The sequence below is a fragment of the Rhinolophus sinicus genome, chromosome 15, assembly GCF_057876585.1.
Source record: "Rhinolophus sinicus isolate RSI-liver-muscle chromosome 15, RSI-T2T, whole genome shotgun sequence".
Taxonomy (NCBI): domain Eukaryota; kingdom Metazoa; phylum Chordata; class Mammalia; order Chiroptera; family Rhinolophidae; genus Rhinolophus; species Rhinolophus sinicus.
The window spans coordinates 83,737,616-83,756,168 of NC_142515.1; the positions used below are offsets into that span (position 1 = coordinate 83,737,616).

General features: G+C 56.6%; 1 protein-coding gene across 7 annotated transcripts in view; it reads right to left on the bottom strand.

The window, feature by feature from the left end:
* KCNN1 (potassium calcium-activated channel subfamily N member 1) overlaps nucleotides 1-18,553 on the bottom strand; it is a 28,857-nt gene that overhangs the window by 8,063 nt on the left and 2,241 nt on the right. For 3 of the 7 annotated variants that reach the window (XM_074337897.2, XM_088792386.1, XM_074337896.2), the window contains exons 2-6: nucleotides 17,844-17,960; nucleotides 9,216-9,698; nucleotides 8,360-8,455; nucleotides 5,648-6,066; nucleotides 2,688-2,829 (exon numbers count right to left, since the gene is read on the bottom strand). In XM_074337897.2, coding sequence (XP_074193998.1) covers nucleotides 2,688-2,829; nucleotides 5,648-6,066; nucleotides 8,360-8,455; nucleotides 9,216-9,617 — 1,059 coding nt within the window. In that variant the 5' untranslated portion in view covers nucleotides 9,618-9,698; nucleotides 17,844-17,960. Of the gene's footprint in view, nucleotides 1-2,687; nucleotides 2,830-5,647; nucleotides 6,067-8,359; nucleotides 8,456-9,215; nucleotides 9,699-14,043; nucleotides 14,287-17,843; nucleotides 17,961-18,553 lie in introns of those variants that run through there. The other 4 variants (XR_016019009.1, XM_019737060.3, XR_012498058.2 and 1 more) reach the window with 3 other exon arrangements.

Consider the following 18,553-nt stretch of genomic DNA (forward strand, 5'->3'; position numbering starts at 1 on the left):
ACTCTTATCTCCATTGGGCAGAGGGGGAAACTGAGGTTCGGAGATAAGATATGGCAGGATCTGCAGGCACGTTCAGGGCCAATGACCACAGAGGTGGGAAGATTTAGAAGCATCTCTGTCAGGGCTTCGGGGTCTGGGTGTTGGGGACAGAGACCAGGCTAACAGGTCATTGAGCAGTAACAGGAGTCAGCTGGCAGGTAAGAAGGGTAGCGCGAGGGAAGGGCCTGCTGGCTGCCCGCAGTGGGGCACCTGAAGGAGGGAAAAGGCAAAGCGCAGGTCCCAGGAGGTGGGGAAGTGAGGGGAGGGATGCCTCCCCTTGTGGGCTCCCTGCTGAGTACAACCACCCTTCCCAGGATGCCCTAAATGGCAGCCAGACCCCTGGCTAGGGAAGGAGGTCAGAAAGGACTCACTTATCCATTCAAGAGCCGGTGGGGTCGGGAAGGGGGAAAGAGGGCAGGAGTGAGGTCCCAAGGGGAAGGGAAGGGCAAACAGGTCTGAGGGAGGGGGCAGCAAAAAGCGATGCAGGAAGGAGAAAGGGAGGGAGGAGCTTGTGCCATTGAGATTTGGGGTCAGGGAGCCCAAGACACTTGGGAGGTGTCATCAGCCTCAGGAGTGACTGGGAGGCAGGTGGCAGGGGCAGGTGATGGGGCCGGAAGGTGTCTTCCCTCCTGCACTGGAAGCTGTCCCTGGTGCCTCACCTGCCAGTTGCTTCCTCTCGAGGCTGTTGAGGACAGAATGGAAGGAGGGAAAGGTCTGGGCTCAGGCCGGGGCGGGGGTGGGGTGCGTCTGGGCAGTAGTTCAGTTTTTGTTAGGGATGGAAGGAAACATTTATGGGAAGGAATGGGCAAGGGCTGGGGACACTGTTGATCGTCCTGGTGGGGTCCGGAAGCCAACATGCCCAGCCTGGCAGGTTGGGCACAGAGTCGCCCCCCAAGGAGACCCTGCTGAGGGTTCCTGGCTAAGACGAGGCTCCTAGGAGGACCCAGGAGCCTGTTCTCAGGAAAAGGCCTGTCAATTGGGCGCAAAGCAACATCCTGGAAACCTGCACATGGAATAGTACGCAGGAAGGAAAAAGCGAATGACAGCTCCGCCCAATAGCACGGATGCAGCGTTGAGCCAAAAATGCTGAGCTCAGAGGAGGCCATGGTGGGAGGCCTTGAAGTTCAAGAATGGGGAACACGTGGTTGGTGAGACAGTGGAAGGGGGTGAGTCTGTGGGGCAGTGACCCGGAGGGGACACAGTGGGGCACAGATGGAAGAGGAAAGGGTTAATAGAGCAGCTAAAAGGGCCCTGAGCGTGACAGGGCATGAATGTGTAGGGAACGAGCTATATAGGCTGGATATGGAACTGATTTTCTGGAAGGAGCTGAGTCCCAGAGAAGGGAACACAGCTTTTCCACTTCGCTGAAGGTTTTCTATATTTAAAGCCCTCATCTTATCTGAGTGCTTTTCTTTGTTTGTTTGTAAAGTTCATTTGCTGGGGGAGGGGGCTGGGGGGGATTGTGGCCAAGCTTTATTGTTTTCCCTTCTATTGTCGCAAAGTAACATAAGCAAATGTGCATGATGCCATTTTACAAGAGAGGGGCCCTGTCAGCTGGGTCAGAAAGGCGGCCCTAGTGGGGGTGGGAGGAGGATGTGGACCCCCCAGCTGTGTCCCAATGGGAGGGGATGAGAGGTGAAGAAGGCAGAGCGACTGGGCTTCGGGCTTTGACAGATGATGACAACTGGGGACAGTCCCATGTGGTGAAGAGGGCTGGGCTGAGCCTCTGCAAGACAGCCCCCCTTTCTGGGAGGAAAGGAAACAGTGGTGGGGATGGCATCATGTTTTTGCAGAAACAAACATTTCTCTCTGTGCTGCAAAAAGGAAGGACATGTCCCAGGAAGAGGCCTGGAATGGACTTTGGCATGGGGTCAGAGGGCCTGCTGGCGTTCACTGATTTTTCACAGATGAACGTGTCATTACCTGGGGGTGGGGGGGCTGGGGAGGAATTCCTTGTGCATGGGACAATTCATAATCCAAAACATTGAAAAGCATTTGTGGGGGAGATGAAAGAAGCTTGGAGAGAAAGAATGTTCTGGAAGGAGGGAATCTGATGATGGAATCAGGGAAAGGAGAAGGCACCGGATGTCAAAGGTTGCCCTCACCAGTGACCAACTCAAAAAGTCTCTGGAGGAGATGGGGTGTTGCCTGGGTCTACTAAGTCACATGAGATAAACTTCACACCATGGAGGCTCAGTGACATGCTCAGGCCACCCCGCAAATCAGGTAAGGGTGGGGAATTGACTGGCCATTCATGGTTCTAGGTATTTCACATAAATGAACAGATTCAGTCCTTACAATAAGCAGGGGAATAGGACACTGTTTACAGCCAGGGAAACAGGCATGGAAGTACCAAACCCTTTGCTCTAGATCCACTCTGAATTGGGAGGATAAAGGGGCAAGAATGACACTTTGGTCAGAGTGGACCACAGCATCTGGCTGGGCGGGCACAGTGGGGGCTGCACATCTAGGGCTGGAAGAGCCCAAGAGATGTCCCCAGGAAGCTAAAGGTGTGGATTCCAGGTCACTTCAGAGGTAAGTAGGGTGGTGGCAGAGGGGTGGGTGGATACAAGGGACTGTGGTGTGGTACAGCTCACGATGGGGTGAGTTCCCTGTCAGTGGGGGTGTGCAAGGGCCCTGGCCCTTACCATGATGCCGGTGAGCAGGCACACACCCTTCCCGCAGTAGGTGTGGGGCACCATGTCACCGTAGCCAATGGAGAGGAAGGTGATGGAGATAAGCCACATGGCTCCCAGGAAGTTGCTGGTCACTTCCTGCTTATCGTGATACCTGGGGAGAGCAGGGAGGGCTGGTCAGCCCACTCAGGTCCCTCTGCCTTCATCACATCCCCTGGGACCGTGCCTTACTGTAGGGACTAGTCACTCTGGGGGTTCAGAGTGATAAAGGCATGGTTGTGGAGGGGATGGTTAGCTCCCGGGGCAGAGGGCACCCACACACTCCTCCCAGCCTCCCTTCCACCCCCATGCCTTCACCCCACCCCCAAGCTGCTGCCTGGGACATCTGCCATCCTGGCCCTGGTCACGGGGCAGAGAGGGGTCCAGGTGAGGGTGCATCCATATATGTTCATGCGTGTGCCACGATCCCCCACCCAAAGACAGACATAGATAGACATGGACATGGGTGGCCACGGGTGCCAGAAGCGGCAGGGAGTGGAGGTAAGGATTCGGGTCAGAAACCATGAAGAACTTCCCCAGAGAGGCCTAAGGAGGGAGGAGGACTACTGAGGGAGATGGGAAGCTGGAGGATCGCACGCCAGGACTTGGGAGAAGAGGGGACTTTAATATGTGGAGGGCAGCACCAGTTGTCCCAATCTCAGGACTAGGGTTGGTCTGGGAGTGGGGAGAAAGGAGACACCTTACTTGTCACTGGGGAAAGGCCTGGGGCTAAGCTTTCGGTGTGTGTGTGTGGAGACAGGCCCCAAGGCCTTGCAAAGTACATTATCTTACCCCCATCACAGCCCTGCCTGGGACCGTGGCCACAGCTGAGGGGCTGGTTTTCTGGGTCTGAGGCAACTCAAGGTTCTACTCCAGCCCAGCCCCCAGCCTGTAAAACCCCTCCAGCTCGGGGGAGCCCTTTCCAGCTGACCCCCTCCTTCCCAGACCTCAGGCAGTCTGATACCCATACCAGTGGGTAGAGACCTCCCCTGGAGGGGTTCAAGGTTAGAGGTCAACTGAGGTGACACAGAGGCGGTGGGCCCCTGGCCGGAGTGTGGCAGGAGGAACTAGGGGAGGGCTGTTCCAGGCAGAAGGGGCTGGGGTCAGGAGTTCAAGGGTTGGGGGGGAGATGGACGGGAAGCCCCAATGTGGGGTGGAAGGGATGGAGGCCTTTTCAGCAGGTCTAGTGTTTGGGAGTCTCCGTCCTGCTGGGGAACTTCCAGGCTGCTGGTTGGGTGCGAGGAAACAGGAACTGACCGCCATCTGTCACTAGGTACCTGAGCCCCAAGCTGTCCCAGCTTCCTCCTCTTGCGAGACCAGCGTCCCCACCCAGGAGGCAGGAGGAGAGGAAGGCCCTCTAACCATGGGTGGGGGAGTCCCAGGCTCGGGTTCCCCTATGGGAGGCGCTGCAGAATCACCCAGGACCACCCAGGACCAGGGAGTGGGGGACATGCGGGAGGTGGGGTGGGGGTGGGACAGAGCCACAGGGGGGGAACAAGGCTTCAAGCAGCATCATGGGCTCAGAATTTAGGATTGGCTGCCCACCCCCGGCCCTGTCCCATTCCCGCCTCCACCCAGGGACCCCTCAAATGACCAAGCCCAGACCTCAGGGATGCCTGATGAGGGGCACCCTTCTCTCACTCCCCAGACCTTAATCCTGAGCCCACCCCGACTGGGTAGGGGATGGGCTGTGAGAATTGGCATTGGGGTATGTCAGGAGTCCAAGGAGACCCCATGTGACATCCAGATGGTAAGCCTCCATGACAGGAAGAGCTGGGCTCTCACCCCTGTAAGGCCCAGGTCAGGAAGAGGCGGAGGCCATAGACGAGGGGCTAGAAGGGGTGAGGAATGGGGTCCTAGGGAACAGGTCCATCCCAGGGACCCCCCCCCCCCCCCAGGAAGCCAAGTCACAGCACCAACCCTCCAGGGCCTTACCCAGTGAGGCACAAGGCAGGAGAGACTCCTCGGGGATGAGCTACCCTTCTGCCCTAAGAGGCCCAGCAAAGCCCCGCCCTCCCCTGGAGCCCCCCAGGCATCTGGAGACAACCAGGAACAGGCCCTTGGGAGTGTCTCTTTGCCCCTGAGAGCCTCAGTTTCCTAATCTGTAAGGTGGGTTGACAGCCTGCCACTTTCCAGGGCTGTTCAGAACAAATCCCAAGTGGGGGTCCTAAAGGCTGAGTCAGTATTCCTTCACCCCAGGCTCCAGACTCGGGGGTCAGCTGCCCAAACAAGACACCAGAGCTAAGCCCTTTTTCCTCTCCAAGCCCTGGAGACAAGGCCCCCAAGGGTGCCCAGTGGATATAACCTGAGAGTGGCCTGCCTCCAGCTGTCCTGGGACTGACTCAATCCCACCTGGCCTTGGTGCAGGGACGGGCTCTCCTGGCACCCCATGGGCTCTGGCTGGTCCTGGCCACCCCACCTCCCCTCCCCATTCCCTCCCCTGGTGGCAGCTAATCTTAAATTCCTGACGGGCAGCCCAGTGGCAGCAGCTCTGTGCGTACAGCTCGGCGGAGGGTGGGACTCACATGTTTTCCCTATAGTCCGGTGGGGTGGGCAGAGGGGAGAAGGAGAGCAGGTTAAATTGTGGGGGGACAGGCAGATGGGGGGCGTCCCTGTTCCTGCTGCCTCCACCATCTGAGCCAGAGGTTAGAGGTCAGCTGCCCACAGAAGGGAGGAGTGGGAGAAAGAGGGGATGTGGGGGAGGGAGAGAGGGCTGGGGTCCAAGAGGATTGCGGGTTGGGATAGGGGCCAGGGGTAGCTAAGGACACAAAGCTGGAGTCCCAGGGTTGAGGGACAGTCACTGAGGCCAGGAACTGAGGGGGGAGGGGGCGGGGAATCAAGGGGACAGAGGAGATGGCCAGGGGGGGCCTGGGTCACTGAAGTCATGAGTGGGCATGGGGGCCACCAGGCTGGGGTTCGGGGTGAAGGCTCACCTCTCGCAGACTCGCACGGTCCAGGCAGCGATGATCCAGGAGGAGATGCTGAAGACGAGCAGCACGGTGCCCGGGCAGATAGTCATGAGCGTCTTCATGACGAAGCGCGTGTTGAAGGTGATCTTGTTGAGCGCCCCGATGCTGCGGGACGAGGCGTCGGTGAAGATCTTGCTGTGGAGCAGCATCACGCGGCCCAGCAGGTACAGGCGCAGGAACATGGGCACGGACAGCAGCACGTCCACGTCCGCCTCGGCCGCCGCCGGCGCGTACGTGAAGGCCAGCCGTGCGGTCCACGTGAAGCGGTAGTGGCCCGGCACCGGATGGATGGCACACACCGCCAGCTCCAGGGAGATGAGGAGGACGCGCTCGCACGTCATTGCTATGCGCCAGTCGTCCGCCCCGTTGTCCACCATGAACAGCTGCAGAGGGCAGGCGGGAGGGAGGCGGGGGTCTCTGACACACAACCAGCACCGCCCCCAGAAGATCCCGACCCAGAACCCCACCTGCTCGGCTTTTACAGGAAAAATGGCCTCACAGGCGAAACTCCCCAGATGTGAGGGTTGGCCACAATTCAAACTAAACATGGGACAGGTGGTCCCCAAAAAGTTCAACAGAGAGTGACCATGTCCCAGCAATCCCACTCCTAGGTGGGATACACAAGAGAAATGAAAACAGGTGTTAGAACAAATCCTTGTACACACACAAGCACAGCAGCTCTGTTCACAATAGCCAAAAATGAAAACAACTCAAGTGGCTGTCAAAGGATGAGTGGGTGAACAAAATGTGTCCATCCGCACAGTGGAATATTCCTCATGTATAAAAAGGAATGAAGCACTGACATGCTACCACTGGATGAACCTGGATTATATCATGCTGAGTGAAAGAAGCCAGACTCAAAAGGCCACCACCCAGAGCCAAAGGCGTGACCCTGCCACCCCACTGGGCCTCGAAGGTAGAGCCAAGAGGATTGCTCCTGAGTCTTCAAAACTCATGGACTCTACCTTGCCAGCTCTTAGACTTACTTAGAACTCCATCACCCCTTTCTTCCTTTGGATTCTCGCTTTTAGAACGGGACAGTCTATCCTCTGCCTCTTACCACTGTGTTTTGGAAGGATGTGACTTGTCTGGTTCACAGCGGGAGAAGAATCTTGCCTCAATCGCACCCAGATCTTAAATATGATTTAGATCATATTTAAATAAGACTTGGGACCTCAAGTGGATGCTGGAATGGGTTCAGATTTGGGGGGCTATTAGGATGCGGTAAGTGTATTTTGCATGGGAGAAGGACATGAATTGGGGGATGGGCCAGAGGATGGAGTGTTCTGGACTGAATTGTGTCCCCTCAAAATTCATATGTTGAAGCCCACTGTGACTGTATTTGGAGACAGGGCCTTTAAAGAAGTGATTCAGTTTAAATGAGGTCATGGGGGTGGGGACCTCATTCTACAGGACTGTGTCCTTCTAGGAGGAAGAGAGACCAGGGAAACTAGGAAAATGCCCCGAGAGGATACAGCAGGAAAGTGGTCACTTGCAAGTCAAGGAGAGAGGCCTCACCAGGAAGCAACCCTGCTGGCACCTTGTCTTGGATTTGCAGCCTCCAGAACTGTGAGAAGAAATTTCTGTTGTTTAAGCCGCTCAGCTGCGGAACTTTGTTACGGCAGCCCCGGCAAAGTCATACAGTGCTTCATTCTTTTTGTATGGCCAAATAATACAATATATGAATAATACGAGTATATGAATACAATAACATAATATATGAATAATACAATGAATAACAATTCCACTACATGCATGGACCACATTTTGTTCATCCATACACTGGTTAACCAACATCTGGGATGTTTCCACTTTTTAGCTATTGTGACTAGGGCTGCTATGAGCATCCATGTACAAGTTTTTGTGTGGATGTCTTTGTTTCTCTTGGCTCTACACCTAGGAGTAAAATTGCTGGGTCATATGGTAACTCCATGTTTAATTTTTTGAGGAACCAGTAGACTATCATCCCCAGGGACTGTACCCTCAGAACTGCTTCCTTCTAGCTCAGGTGTCACTGTCCCCTCCCTGCTGCCCCCAGCCACATCCGGGGCCTATGTTGCATGCCAGACTCCAGTAGCGTTCCCCACAGACATCGGCATAGGGTGCAATCCACGCAGGATCTTCCTATGCCCATCTCCTGCCAGACTGTCAGGGGTCAGAGGCCAGAGAGAAGCCAAACCTGACAACCTTTGGTGTCTACAGGTGATGTCTGCCCGCTGTGGGCACACCTGCCCAATATGCCCTGAGCTGAACTCAGGCCCAACCTGCTTTTTATTAACTCCCAACACAGAAGAACAAACTCCCTGGCATGTAATAAATCTTTTAAATGCAGGGTCTGATCAAAGAAGGAAAGGAGCCTGGTGTTACAAACATTGGTTTCCACCACTGCAAAACCTCAGAAGACCCCAGGGCTGTGAAAACGCCCCAGGTGAGCCAGACCCTAGCTCACCTCATGCTCTCATTGTCCCTTTCTTTCTCGAATAATCAATAAAAATGAAAACATAGACATGCGTTCCAGGAAAATGTAGAGTGGTCTAAACAGTGTGTCTTCACACAGATCTTTTTTTTTTTCCTATAAGGAGGCTATTGGTCCTTTTATGTTTAGGAGGCTGAGGTCCCAGGTGGCTTGTGTGGGGGCACAGGAAGGGGAGCACCCCAGCTCAGCTGGGCACTGACCTGGATCTCCCTGGCATGGTAGAGGACAACCAGGCCCAGCAGGATGACGGTGGAGAGGCTGATGAGGCATTTGAGTGCAAATGAGTACAGGGACTCCTGGGCAGAGAGAGAGCAGACAGCAGGACGGATGCTGAGGGGGTGGGTAGTCCTCCAACCCCCCACGCCTGCGCACTTCGCTCAGGAAGCGATGCTCCTGTCCTTACTCCTTAGGCCTGGGCTAACAGCAAGATGGGTCCAGCACTTAACAGTTTATAAGACCTGGTCTCCTGTGGGCCAAGGACTTCATGGTTTATAAGGCCTGGGCTCTTAAAGGCCCAGCATGTCACAATTTATAAGGCTTGGCCTCATGTGGGTACAGTACTTCACAGTTTATAAGACCTGGCCCCACACAGGCATAACACTTTAGTTTATGGGCTGACACAGCCCTGACCTCTCTGTCCTCCCACACTGTCGCAGCACAACGGGACACACAGTCATGTTCTAACCCAGCCCCAACTGCTTGGGTGATGGGGCTCTTTCCTTGCCCCCCACCTCGGCCTTGTCTGCAGTTCCCTTATCTGGCCTGTCCTGGGGGACAGACCCTTCCCCACCTTTAGTCAGGGTTCAGTCCCTTGGTGCAGGTAGGGAAATGGGCTGGAGCCTCCGCCCCCATCTGCAGCCTCCCTGCCACCCCCAGAAAGTGGGCATAGCAGGACCCTGAGGGCCCCCCCACCTCCCATCTCCAGGGCTCCCCAGGACCCCCCCACCCATCTCTCCTGGGGCCAATGTGCCCCTATCCCATGCCCAAGGGGCAGCAGAGAGCCCGGTGTCACCAGCGGGGTCTCCCTGGAATACCAAGGGGAAGGGTAGTACCTACCTTGGTGTAGACCCCCCAGGACAGCTCCGTCTCTGTCACCATGACAACGATGCCAAACATGCCAAAGATGAGGGCGTAGTCGCTGAGGCGCTTCCGCTTCTCGAAGAGCACCCGCCGATGGCCCAGGCGGTGGCCCACATTGGGGGGCTTCCCTGAGCCCCTCTGACTGCCCACCTCATCCTCCTCATCGTCTTCCTCCTCCTCCTGGTCCTGGAGCTGTCCCCGGGGGCTGCCGGGCGAAAGCCGGCCTGGCTCATTCTTGGCCACCACCACCTGGAGTCCTGGGCTGTGCGGGGGCTGTGAGGGGCGGCCAGCCTCTGGGTCCAGAGGGTCTCGGCCCAGGGCCCCCGGCCCGCTGCCCAGCGGCCGCCCCCCACAGCCATTGTGGCTGTGGCTGTTCATGACTATGTGGGTGCTGGGCTTGGACTCGCTGCAGGCCGCCTGGGGCCCGGCATGGCTCAGCAGCTGGGCTCCCACGCTGACCTGCAGGGGCATGGGGGACATGGTCACGCCAACTGCCAGAGGGCCACTCCAGAACATGCTGAGGTTCGGGAGGCCATGAACCCAGGGAAGCTGACATGGGGGTTCACCATCCCAGAAACAACCGAGTCACCTATGTCCCTCCCCTGCTAAAACCCTCCTATGGCTCCCCAGTGCTGTTGCATAAAAAAACAAACTCTTTACTGTGGGCAGAAGGCCCTCTGTGGTCCAACTCCCAAGCTGTGATCCTTCTCAGTCTCCCTTGAGTCACTCCCTTCCAGTCATACTGGCCTCCCTGTCACCCATCCTGACAAGCTTGATCCTGCCTCAGGGCCTTTGCATGTACTATGCCCTCTGCCTGGAACACCCTCCTACTGGACCTTTGCCTATGGATTTTCTGTATCTCCAAGTACCTAGCACAATGCCTACCACACAGCCAATACCCACTAAACACTTCTGCATGCCTTGAGATGGAATCTGCCAGCAGGTTTGCCTAGGAGAACTGGGGGCCGCATAGGTGTACAGTTGGGAGGTGGTTCCAATCCGGGTCGTCTCCTCCTGACCTTCAGGCTCTTGGACAGACACTACTGAGCCTCCAGTTCCTCCCCTCAAGTTGGCCCAAGGCCTGAACATGCTTATGCAGGCACAGGGTATGGCTGAGGGGACATTAGGGACAGACGCTGGGGTTACAGAGACTCTCAGCTCCTTCTTGCCTGGGCTGAGGGTGGTCCATGGTCTCCAAATGTATTCCAAGACCAATGTGGCAATCCAAGATTTAACTCTAAGATTCCTGAACTAATTCTATAGGACCTGTGAGAGGTGCTTGGCCTGGCCCTGTGACCCCGAGCCAGCCTCATTTTCCCCACCAGGCCACGAAGGAGCAGACTATCTGATCACCCAAGATCCTCAGATTCTGTCCTTTTGTGGAGTTGTATCCTTTGGTGTCATGTGGGAGAGCAGGGACCTCAATGATCCTGCCTGGAGTCTGGTCTGCTGGGTTCCGACGAGCCAGACCCAATCTAGCCCACTCTCTCACCCTCACATGCCACCTGTAGCCACCCTGCCAACATTTATTGAATATCTACTACGTGCCAGGCTCTGTCCCTCACACAAACTTTCTCCTTAATTCTTGAAATACCCCCAAGAAGGGGGTCCTGGGAGTTGGCCAGTTTTACAGCTAGGGAAACTGAGGCACCATGCTGTGAAGGGACTGTTTCCCTTCACAGGGCAGATCCTGGACCAGGCTGCCTGGTGGGATTCTCTCAATAAGCGGGGCAGCTGTGGGCAGTGGGCCAAAGTGTTGTCCCCTTTATACAGGCCAGGCCTTCATGTGCTGGGCGCCTGGGAAGAGGGAGCTGTGTACACAGACAGGACGTTTCCCCAGCCCTGAACCTGTGCTCGGCAGGTGACAGACGTGGAAACTGTCATGTCAGGAATGAGCTATAAGGAGCTATGCTGCAGGGCAGCAATGGGCGACCTTGGCCAAGGTGTCCATCCCATGTGTCGCACGACCACCTGCACCCTTGTCTAGCACCCCCCTCCCCAGACTGGGTTTGTCCTGCTAACTACATGTCCCCAGACATTGGTGCCAGCATACAGTAGGAGCCCAAAAAACATTCCTTCCATGGCAAGTGACCTCATGAGTCTTAGAACATGTCCCTTCTTCACCACTCTCACCCATTACTTCAACCATGCCGTGGCCACCTGTGGTCTGAAACTTCACAGTTTATAAGGCCTGGTCTCTGCTGGTGCAGCACTTCACGAGCTGTATGGGCTGGTCTCCTGCAGGCCCAGTACCTCAAAGTTTATAAGGCGTGGACTCACATAGGCTCAGTACTTCACAGTTCACATGGGCTAGCCTTCTCCAGGCCCAGCACTTTACAATTTATAAGGCTGACCTTGGCCCTAGTCTCTCTGTGTCCTCACAAACACTTGGGTGCCAATCTTAGGGTGGGGGGAGACCCTGCCCCCCACCCTAAGGGCCATTAGCTGCTACGCGGGTCTGGCAGCTTATCACCAGGACACACGTGCAGTAACCCCAGACCCTGCCCTCACCTAGGGGACTAGGAAACCATTGGCACCCTTCCTATCATCCTTCCTGAAAATGCAGGTCCCTGCTCATGGCTCTTGGGGGCATAGGCAAGAGAGGAGGGTGGCCTGGCAGACAGGACCGGGAGTGGGTCGGGGCCCTGCAGATGACCTTCGGAAATACACTGATGAAGATGCAATTTGAGGATGTGACTCAGCCGCCCGAAGCACAGGCCAAATTCAGCCATGCTCCTCCTAGGCTGGCAGCCTCATCCTAAGGTGCCCTGGGCAGGGAAGGGGTGGGGAAAATAGGTGGCAGGTGGCTTCCTTGAGAGCAGAAGGGTGGAGGGCATTCTTGGTGCCCGTTAATGTGCATCTAGTGCTTACTGTAGGTGGAGCCCTTTAACAGAATTATCACATTTAATCCCCATTGCCACTTGGTGATGCAGGTAGCGTCCCTGACCCCATTTTATAGACAGGAGACAAGGTTCAGAGAGGTTCAGTACTTTGCCCAGGGTCACACAGACAGAAGGCCAGGGACTAAGTCAGTGTCAACAGGGGGGCAGTTAGTGGTTGGACCTGTCTGGTTTCCTCTTGACAAGCTATTATCTGGAAAGGGAAGCAGCCTGGCCCTGCCCTTGTTGGGCCTCAGAGCTCAGGGCACAGGCATGGTGAGTGCCAACCCCTCCCATGACTTCAGAGAAAATAGAATGACAGACTGGCTGCCTGAGATCCCACAGAAGGTGGGGGCAGCCTATTTCTAAAGGCTGAGTGGAACCAGAAAGACCCACAGACAAGAGACCCCTCCCCTTCCCAGATCTACCTAACCCTCCCCCACTGAAACCTGCACCTAAAGCTGGGGTTCCTGGGATCTTCAGGGACTTTCAAAGAATCTAGAGCCCCTCTGAAATCCTGGCCAAAATTTGGGTGTCCATGAAAAAGTACATTTTTTTTCTGGGTGAAGTCTCCCAAGTTCCCCAAGGAGCTCCCCTAAAAGAGGAGAAACACCCTGTAGGCTGCATTATTTTGAGGGACCCTGGAGTGGCCAAAATTTGTCACGTGTGTCTGGGGCATGATACCTTGGTTCCCTGAAGGCCAGGGTGGGGGGATGAGCAAAAACCCCTTCCATGCCATCCCAGGAGACACCCAGGAGGGTTCTTGAGGAGCTGAGAAAGATGGGAGGGTGGCAGGGAGCAAGGCACTCTCTCACCCAACAGGAAGACAAAGAAACTCGACCAGACCCCAAGGGCCCTCCCATGAGCCCTTTTACAAATGACAGGTTGGTTGCAGCGGCTGCCGCCGCGAGGGACCTTTCGGCATCCCAGCCCCTCCTCCACTGTCTCTTCAGTAAAGGGGCTTCTTGGTGCCCACCCAACAGGGTGGGTAGACAGATCTGAGTGGAAAATCTTAGCATGTGGCTGGGGGTATACCTGTTGCAGTGCTGCTGCCTGACAATGCTCTGTCCTTCAGAGCTTGACCAAGAAAAGGTACCCCTGTACTGTCTATCCCCGAGGCAGAGGCCCCTATGGGGCAAAATACCCACCCCTCTGCTCCCAGGAACCAGAGCAGCACATGGTGGAACCTTCCAGGATGTGTGGGCGAGTCGTGGGTCATGTGTCCCTGTGGAGGGTGGGGAAGGACCCCAGGACACCCCCATTCCAGCCCTCTTGGGGTCCTATCTCTGCAGGGTGGACAAGCTTAGCTTGCCGTCCCGCCCCATGAGCTACCTGGTGAGGGTGCAGCAAGGCAGTTGGCTGACCTACGGATCCCCTAGGCTTTCCAATCACCACCCATCAGGGACCTGCCAGCAGCCAGCAGGGTGCAATTAGCCCTGCCCCCCAAGGCTGCCTCCACTAGCGCCCTCCACACTGCTCCATCTCCGTCAGCTTCTCCCACTCGGCCCCAGCCTCCAGCACTCACATCTATGGGCCGCCTTCAGGACAGCAGGGCATTGCCCTGTGCGGGGTACGCGGTCTTCTGTCCACGCAGAACTGAGCTCCCTGACCCCTGCGGGGTTGCTCCTGACCACTGGATCCAGGGGCCAGTGCGGAGGGTCTCCTCCCCCTCGTTCCCAAGTCAGTCCCGGGTCACTGCCTCCACGCTGAGAGCTCCCCCACTATATCGATGGAGTTTGAGACTCACTGCTCTGCACCCCCAAAGAGAACCAGGCACCCTCCCCCTCTGCGATGGGGGTCTGAGACTCGTCACTCACCGGGCAGTGCCCAGACACATTCCCCTCCCCGTGTCCCCTGCCCCAAACCACGTCCCCCTCCTGGACTTGCCTCCCTCCCCGGGCGCCCCAGCTCATCCCAACCCGTACCTGCGGGGCTCGACTCGGGCATGCGGACGAGGCTGGAGGTGACAGGGTCCCGCGCGGCCAAGGACCCCCAGGCGGGGGCCGGAGTCGTAGCGGGGGCGGGCTGAAGCGGTGGGGCGCGGGGCCCAGGGGTGGTGGGGTAGGGGACCGCAGCGGTGGGCGCATACCCCGCCGCCCTGTGCACGGGCCGGACAGGGGGGCGAGCGCCCGCCCGGGACGGGAGAAGAGGGGGCGGTGCGACGCGGGCGGCGCTGCCGATTGGCTGAGCCCGGGTTGGCCCCGCCCCCTCCGACCCCGCAAGCACCGCCTACATTTAAAGATCCCTCATTCCTCTTGCCCTGTTCGACCCCCCACAGCGTTCGGCGTTCCTCAAACTCGCCCTCTTGCCGCGCGCGATGGAGGGGACATTAGCCAAGCGACAACTCCTGCCCTTGACAGCCCTCGGGAACTCCTAGCATCCCCCTCCCAAAATTAGGTCCCCCAAACTCCAGGCACCCCTCAACCTTTGTAAGCCACACGCACTTGCTGAGGGGACAACTTTGCAAAGCGACTGCACACCTCCTTCTCGAAATGACCTCATCACACGTCTGTTCCGTGTGGGGGAGCCTTGGGGTGGGGGAGCAGAATGTTGGCAAGTGCCAAGTGCCTAGTAGTTGGGCCAGGGGTCTTCCAGGGGTCAAGGGGGTGCCTGCTGGGCATAGGGTTCAAGGCCACCTTCTTTGGTACTCTGCTTCCTATCCCAGTTCTAACCCTGTAAACCAATGCCAGGATGGCAGGACAGCAGGAGACTAGTTTGGGGGGGTCCCCAAAACTGTACCATTTTCCCCTGGCATCAAGGCCGTCCTTGGGCAATTCATTCATTCAACATTAATGGTAACTGCAGGGAGCCTTGGGGACCAGGACCTCCTCCTCCCCCAGGTGGCCTCACAACTTCAGCCTCACCTTGTCCCTACCTGGGGTGACTGAGTCTGGTGTCTCTCCAGCCTGGGGGCTCCTGAAGGCAGCAGCTCCCCCATCTCTCTCCAAGCCCCACATCTGTTTTCTTCCTGGACCTGAGCTTTGTACCAGGTCAGGATCTGTTGTTTCCTCTGCGGCCCAGAAAATGGCTGAACCGAATGAATGAATGAGTAGACAACTGCTTGGGCAGGGGTTGGCCCTGTGGGCCGTTGATGGTGGTGAGTCTGAGCAGGGCCAGGTGACGGCCCAGGGTCAGCAGACTCCTGTCCCTCTTCTGAAGAACCTGTTCTTCACCCCCACCTGTCTGGAACACCCAGAGGAAGGCCTGTCTGTGGTGACAGTGCCCAGGGCTGTGAGGGTCTAGAAGTGGAGGCTTGGGGACCACCCATCCCTTGCTGTCAAGGGCGCCAGGAGTGGGGTTGTGGTGACTCTAAAGGGGTCATTCTCTGCCATGCACCATCCCTCCTGCATCCTCCTATCCTCTCACCAACCCCACCCAAGCCTCCCATCTCCCCGTGGCCATTCCCACCTAGGCCTTTGCACTGACTGTTCCCCTGACTGGGCCACTGGGAGCTCTTTCTACAACACTGATGAAGCCACCCACATCTCCCTCAGTATATGGCACACATCCCTACACCACACTCAATGCCCCGCCCACATATGGGTCCCTATCCCATGACAAGCATTCACGCCATGCCCACAGGCTGACCCCGGACTGCACAGGCTGCTGTGGGGACCCTGCAGCATTTGACACTTTCTGAATTCAAGTCTAACATGTAAACATCCAGAAATTCACAAATTCACAAAAATATCGGCTACCCCACCCCCCAGAGGCCCCTCAAGTCCTCCCGCCCTGCCCAGGCCTCAGGGGCTCTGTACCCACCTTCTTGCCCTGGAAAGACGAAAGACCCTCTTGCCCCTGTGGGTTCACCTGCCCTGAGGGGTCAGGGACCCCCTTCAAGCTGCCAAACGTAGGACAGTTGACCTGGTGACTGATCAACCTCCTGCCCAAGCCTGCACTGCTGCCTACTTGGACCTCATCTCATAGAGACAAGGCTGGCAGTGGTGGACAGCGGTAGGGCAATGGGTGGAGGCCACCTGGGTCTCCATTGCCAACAGTGCCCTTAAGCCCATAGTTGGCCAGAAGGGACCCGAGGATGGCTTGGTGCCCCAGGATTCATGCCCCCAGGAAATAGCCTGCAGACCAGACAGGGGAGAGGCTGGTAGCTGAACATGGAGCCCGTTCTCCAGGGACAGTGGTCCAGGGTGTGGGTGCAGGAGAGCTGGGAGAACCTCACAAGAGCTGAGGGACCCAGAGGCAACAGTCTGAGTGGGGGTGGCCAGGGGTGGCCCTCCAACACCCCCAACTATGCATGCACAGAAATCTCAGCCCCATCCTGGGTCTAATTGATGGCTACCTGAAGGGAAGCCAGACCCTGATTCCCCTGTGAGTGTGGGATGGCAGGGTGGAGAAGGTATGAAGGTATTCACTCAATTCATTCATTCATTCATTTATTCATTCATTCACATATCCACCAAGCTCCTTCTGTGTCTGGTGCTGGAGATACCTAGTCTGAGACAGATACAAACCTGCCCCTCTTAGAGCTGAACTTCTAGAAGAGGTGGACAACCCTCTCCAAATAAGAATTCTAAATATATACAAGTATTAGGAAAAGATTTGATGAAGTGGGGAAAAAGTAGGAATGGGGATGGGAAGACTTTAACTAGGGTAGTCACAGGAGGGAGAGAGCATTCAACAGGGGCCCAGGAGCCGGCTCTGGAAGAGCTTAGGAAAAGGGTACACCTGGTGGAGGGCATTGCAAGGGCACAGGCCCTGAGGTGGGACCAAGGAGGGCATCTGAGAGGAAGAGAAAGAGACCAGTGGGGTTAGAGGAAAGGGGCAAACAGGGTGGGGCGAGTCAGAGGGGGGCAATAATCCCACCAGCAGGGCTGTGTGGGATTCTGAGCAGAGCAGAAGTCATGGAGGGTTAAGCCCCCTAAGGTCCTGGGAATTGTTGGGGCAGGAACAGGGGCAGGTGTCCCAGAGGGCTTGTTCCTGGGCTACCCAGATTCAGGGACTTTGGAGAAGCTTCCTTTATTCTATCAGCATTTATTGAGCGCCTCCTGTATGCAAGCCTTGAGGTGGGGATACTACGGTGACAAAAGCACACACACAAAATCCAAACAAACTCCAGCGGGCAAGATAAGATCTTGATTAATAAATACTTGTCCAACTGACCCTTGCATATGGTCCATGGAAGAAATGAGGCAAGGGAGGAATGGGGAGGGGCTGCGCCTGGTACCCCCTGGTCCTCCCCTTGGGCAGCCCACTGACCCCTCAGTCCCTGCTCCGGAAGAGGAAGTAGGACTGGGGGTGAGAGGCAGGCAAGGAATCAGCTTGTCATAAGCATGGAGTCCCCACAAAGCCACGAGGTTGGGGAGCCCCTGCCACAACCATGGGGCCCTGCCCTGGACTGTCTTATCCATTCAGCTGGAAAAATAAGGAGCAAAAGAGCTGCTCCCTAAAGGCTGTCCCCAGGGAGTGCGGCCACAGGAGCCAGCTGGTGGAGACTGGGGGTCTGGCCTTCTAACCTAGTTCAACTTCCCCCTTCTGGGTGTCTGTCACTGGGTGGGTCTCCTAGCCTCTCTGAGCAGGTTCCTCACCACCAGTGATCAGAGAAAGTGGACAGTGACTGGGGGATCTAAGCATACTCATTATCATCATCATTACTATTTTGTTAATAATATTTCAAAGGTTGGCACTTTTTCTTAAGTCACCAGTTTTTCTATCCTGCCCCTGGGCCATCCTCACCCCCAAAGGTGACCTGAGTCTGAGATTCACTCACCCTGGGGTGAAGGGGTCTTCCTGACAAGCCAGCACCAAAGGGCCTGTCCCCTTCAGTCCTGCTGTGTTACCACTTGGCTGTTGGGGGGGCTGTGGCCACCTTTCTTTTCCCCTTGACCTGTAAGGACCAGACATGGGGTGTGAGGTGGAGGCAGGGCCCCAGGAGGGTGGGGTACAGACAGTTCCCATACTGCAATGGTCTTTATAGCATATCTGCACTCTGACAAGCTTGGTCACCTTGTAAATTTCAAGGAAACTTAAGATGGGTGGCATTGTCTGTCCAGTAGGGCCCTGTTTCCTCCCTCAGGCCCATTAGCAAGTCCCTGTGGATACCTTCTTCCAGGCCAGGCCCCCGCCCTGGAGGACCCACCTCTTTCCACTGGACACTGCTCTCCGAAAACTCTATCTGCCTTTCCCCATGCTGTTCCCTGTCCTCCCCCATGCCCTCCAATTCCTTCATCATGGGGAGATCTGAGTGTGTGAGGTTGGGACAGGTGTGAGGATGAAGGCACCAGGGATTCCTGGCTCCACCAGCTCTATTCTTGGCTACCTCCATATTCTGCCCCTGTCTACTGCTGCTTTGGGGCCTGTCGCTCTCTTACGGTATTCCCTCTGTTTATACAGGATGGTCTTCCGAGTACCCATATGAGGGGGCAGAAGGGGACACAGAGCAGTCCCACTGTGGGGAAGGGTGAGGAGGCATGGCCAGAC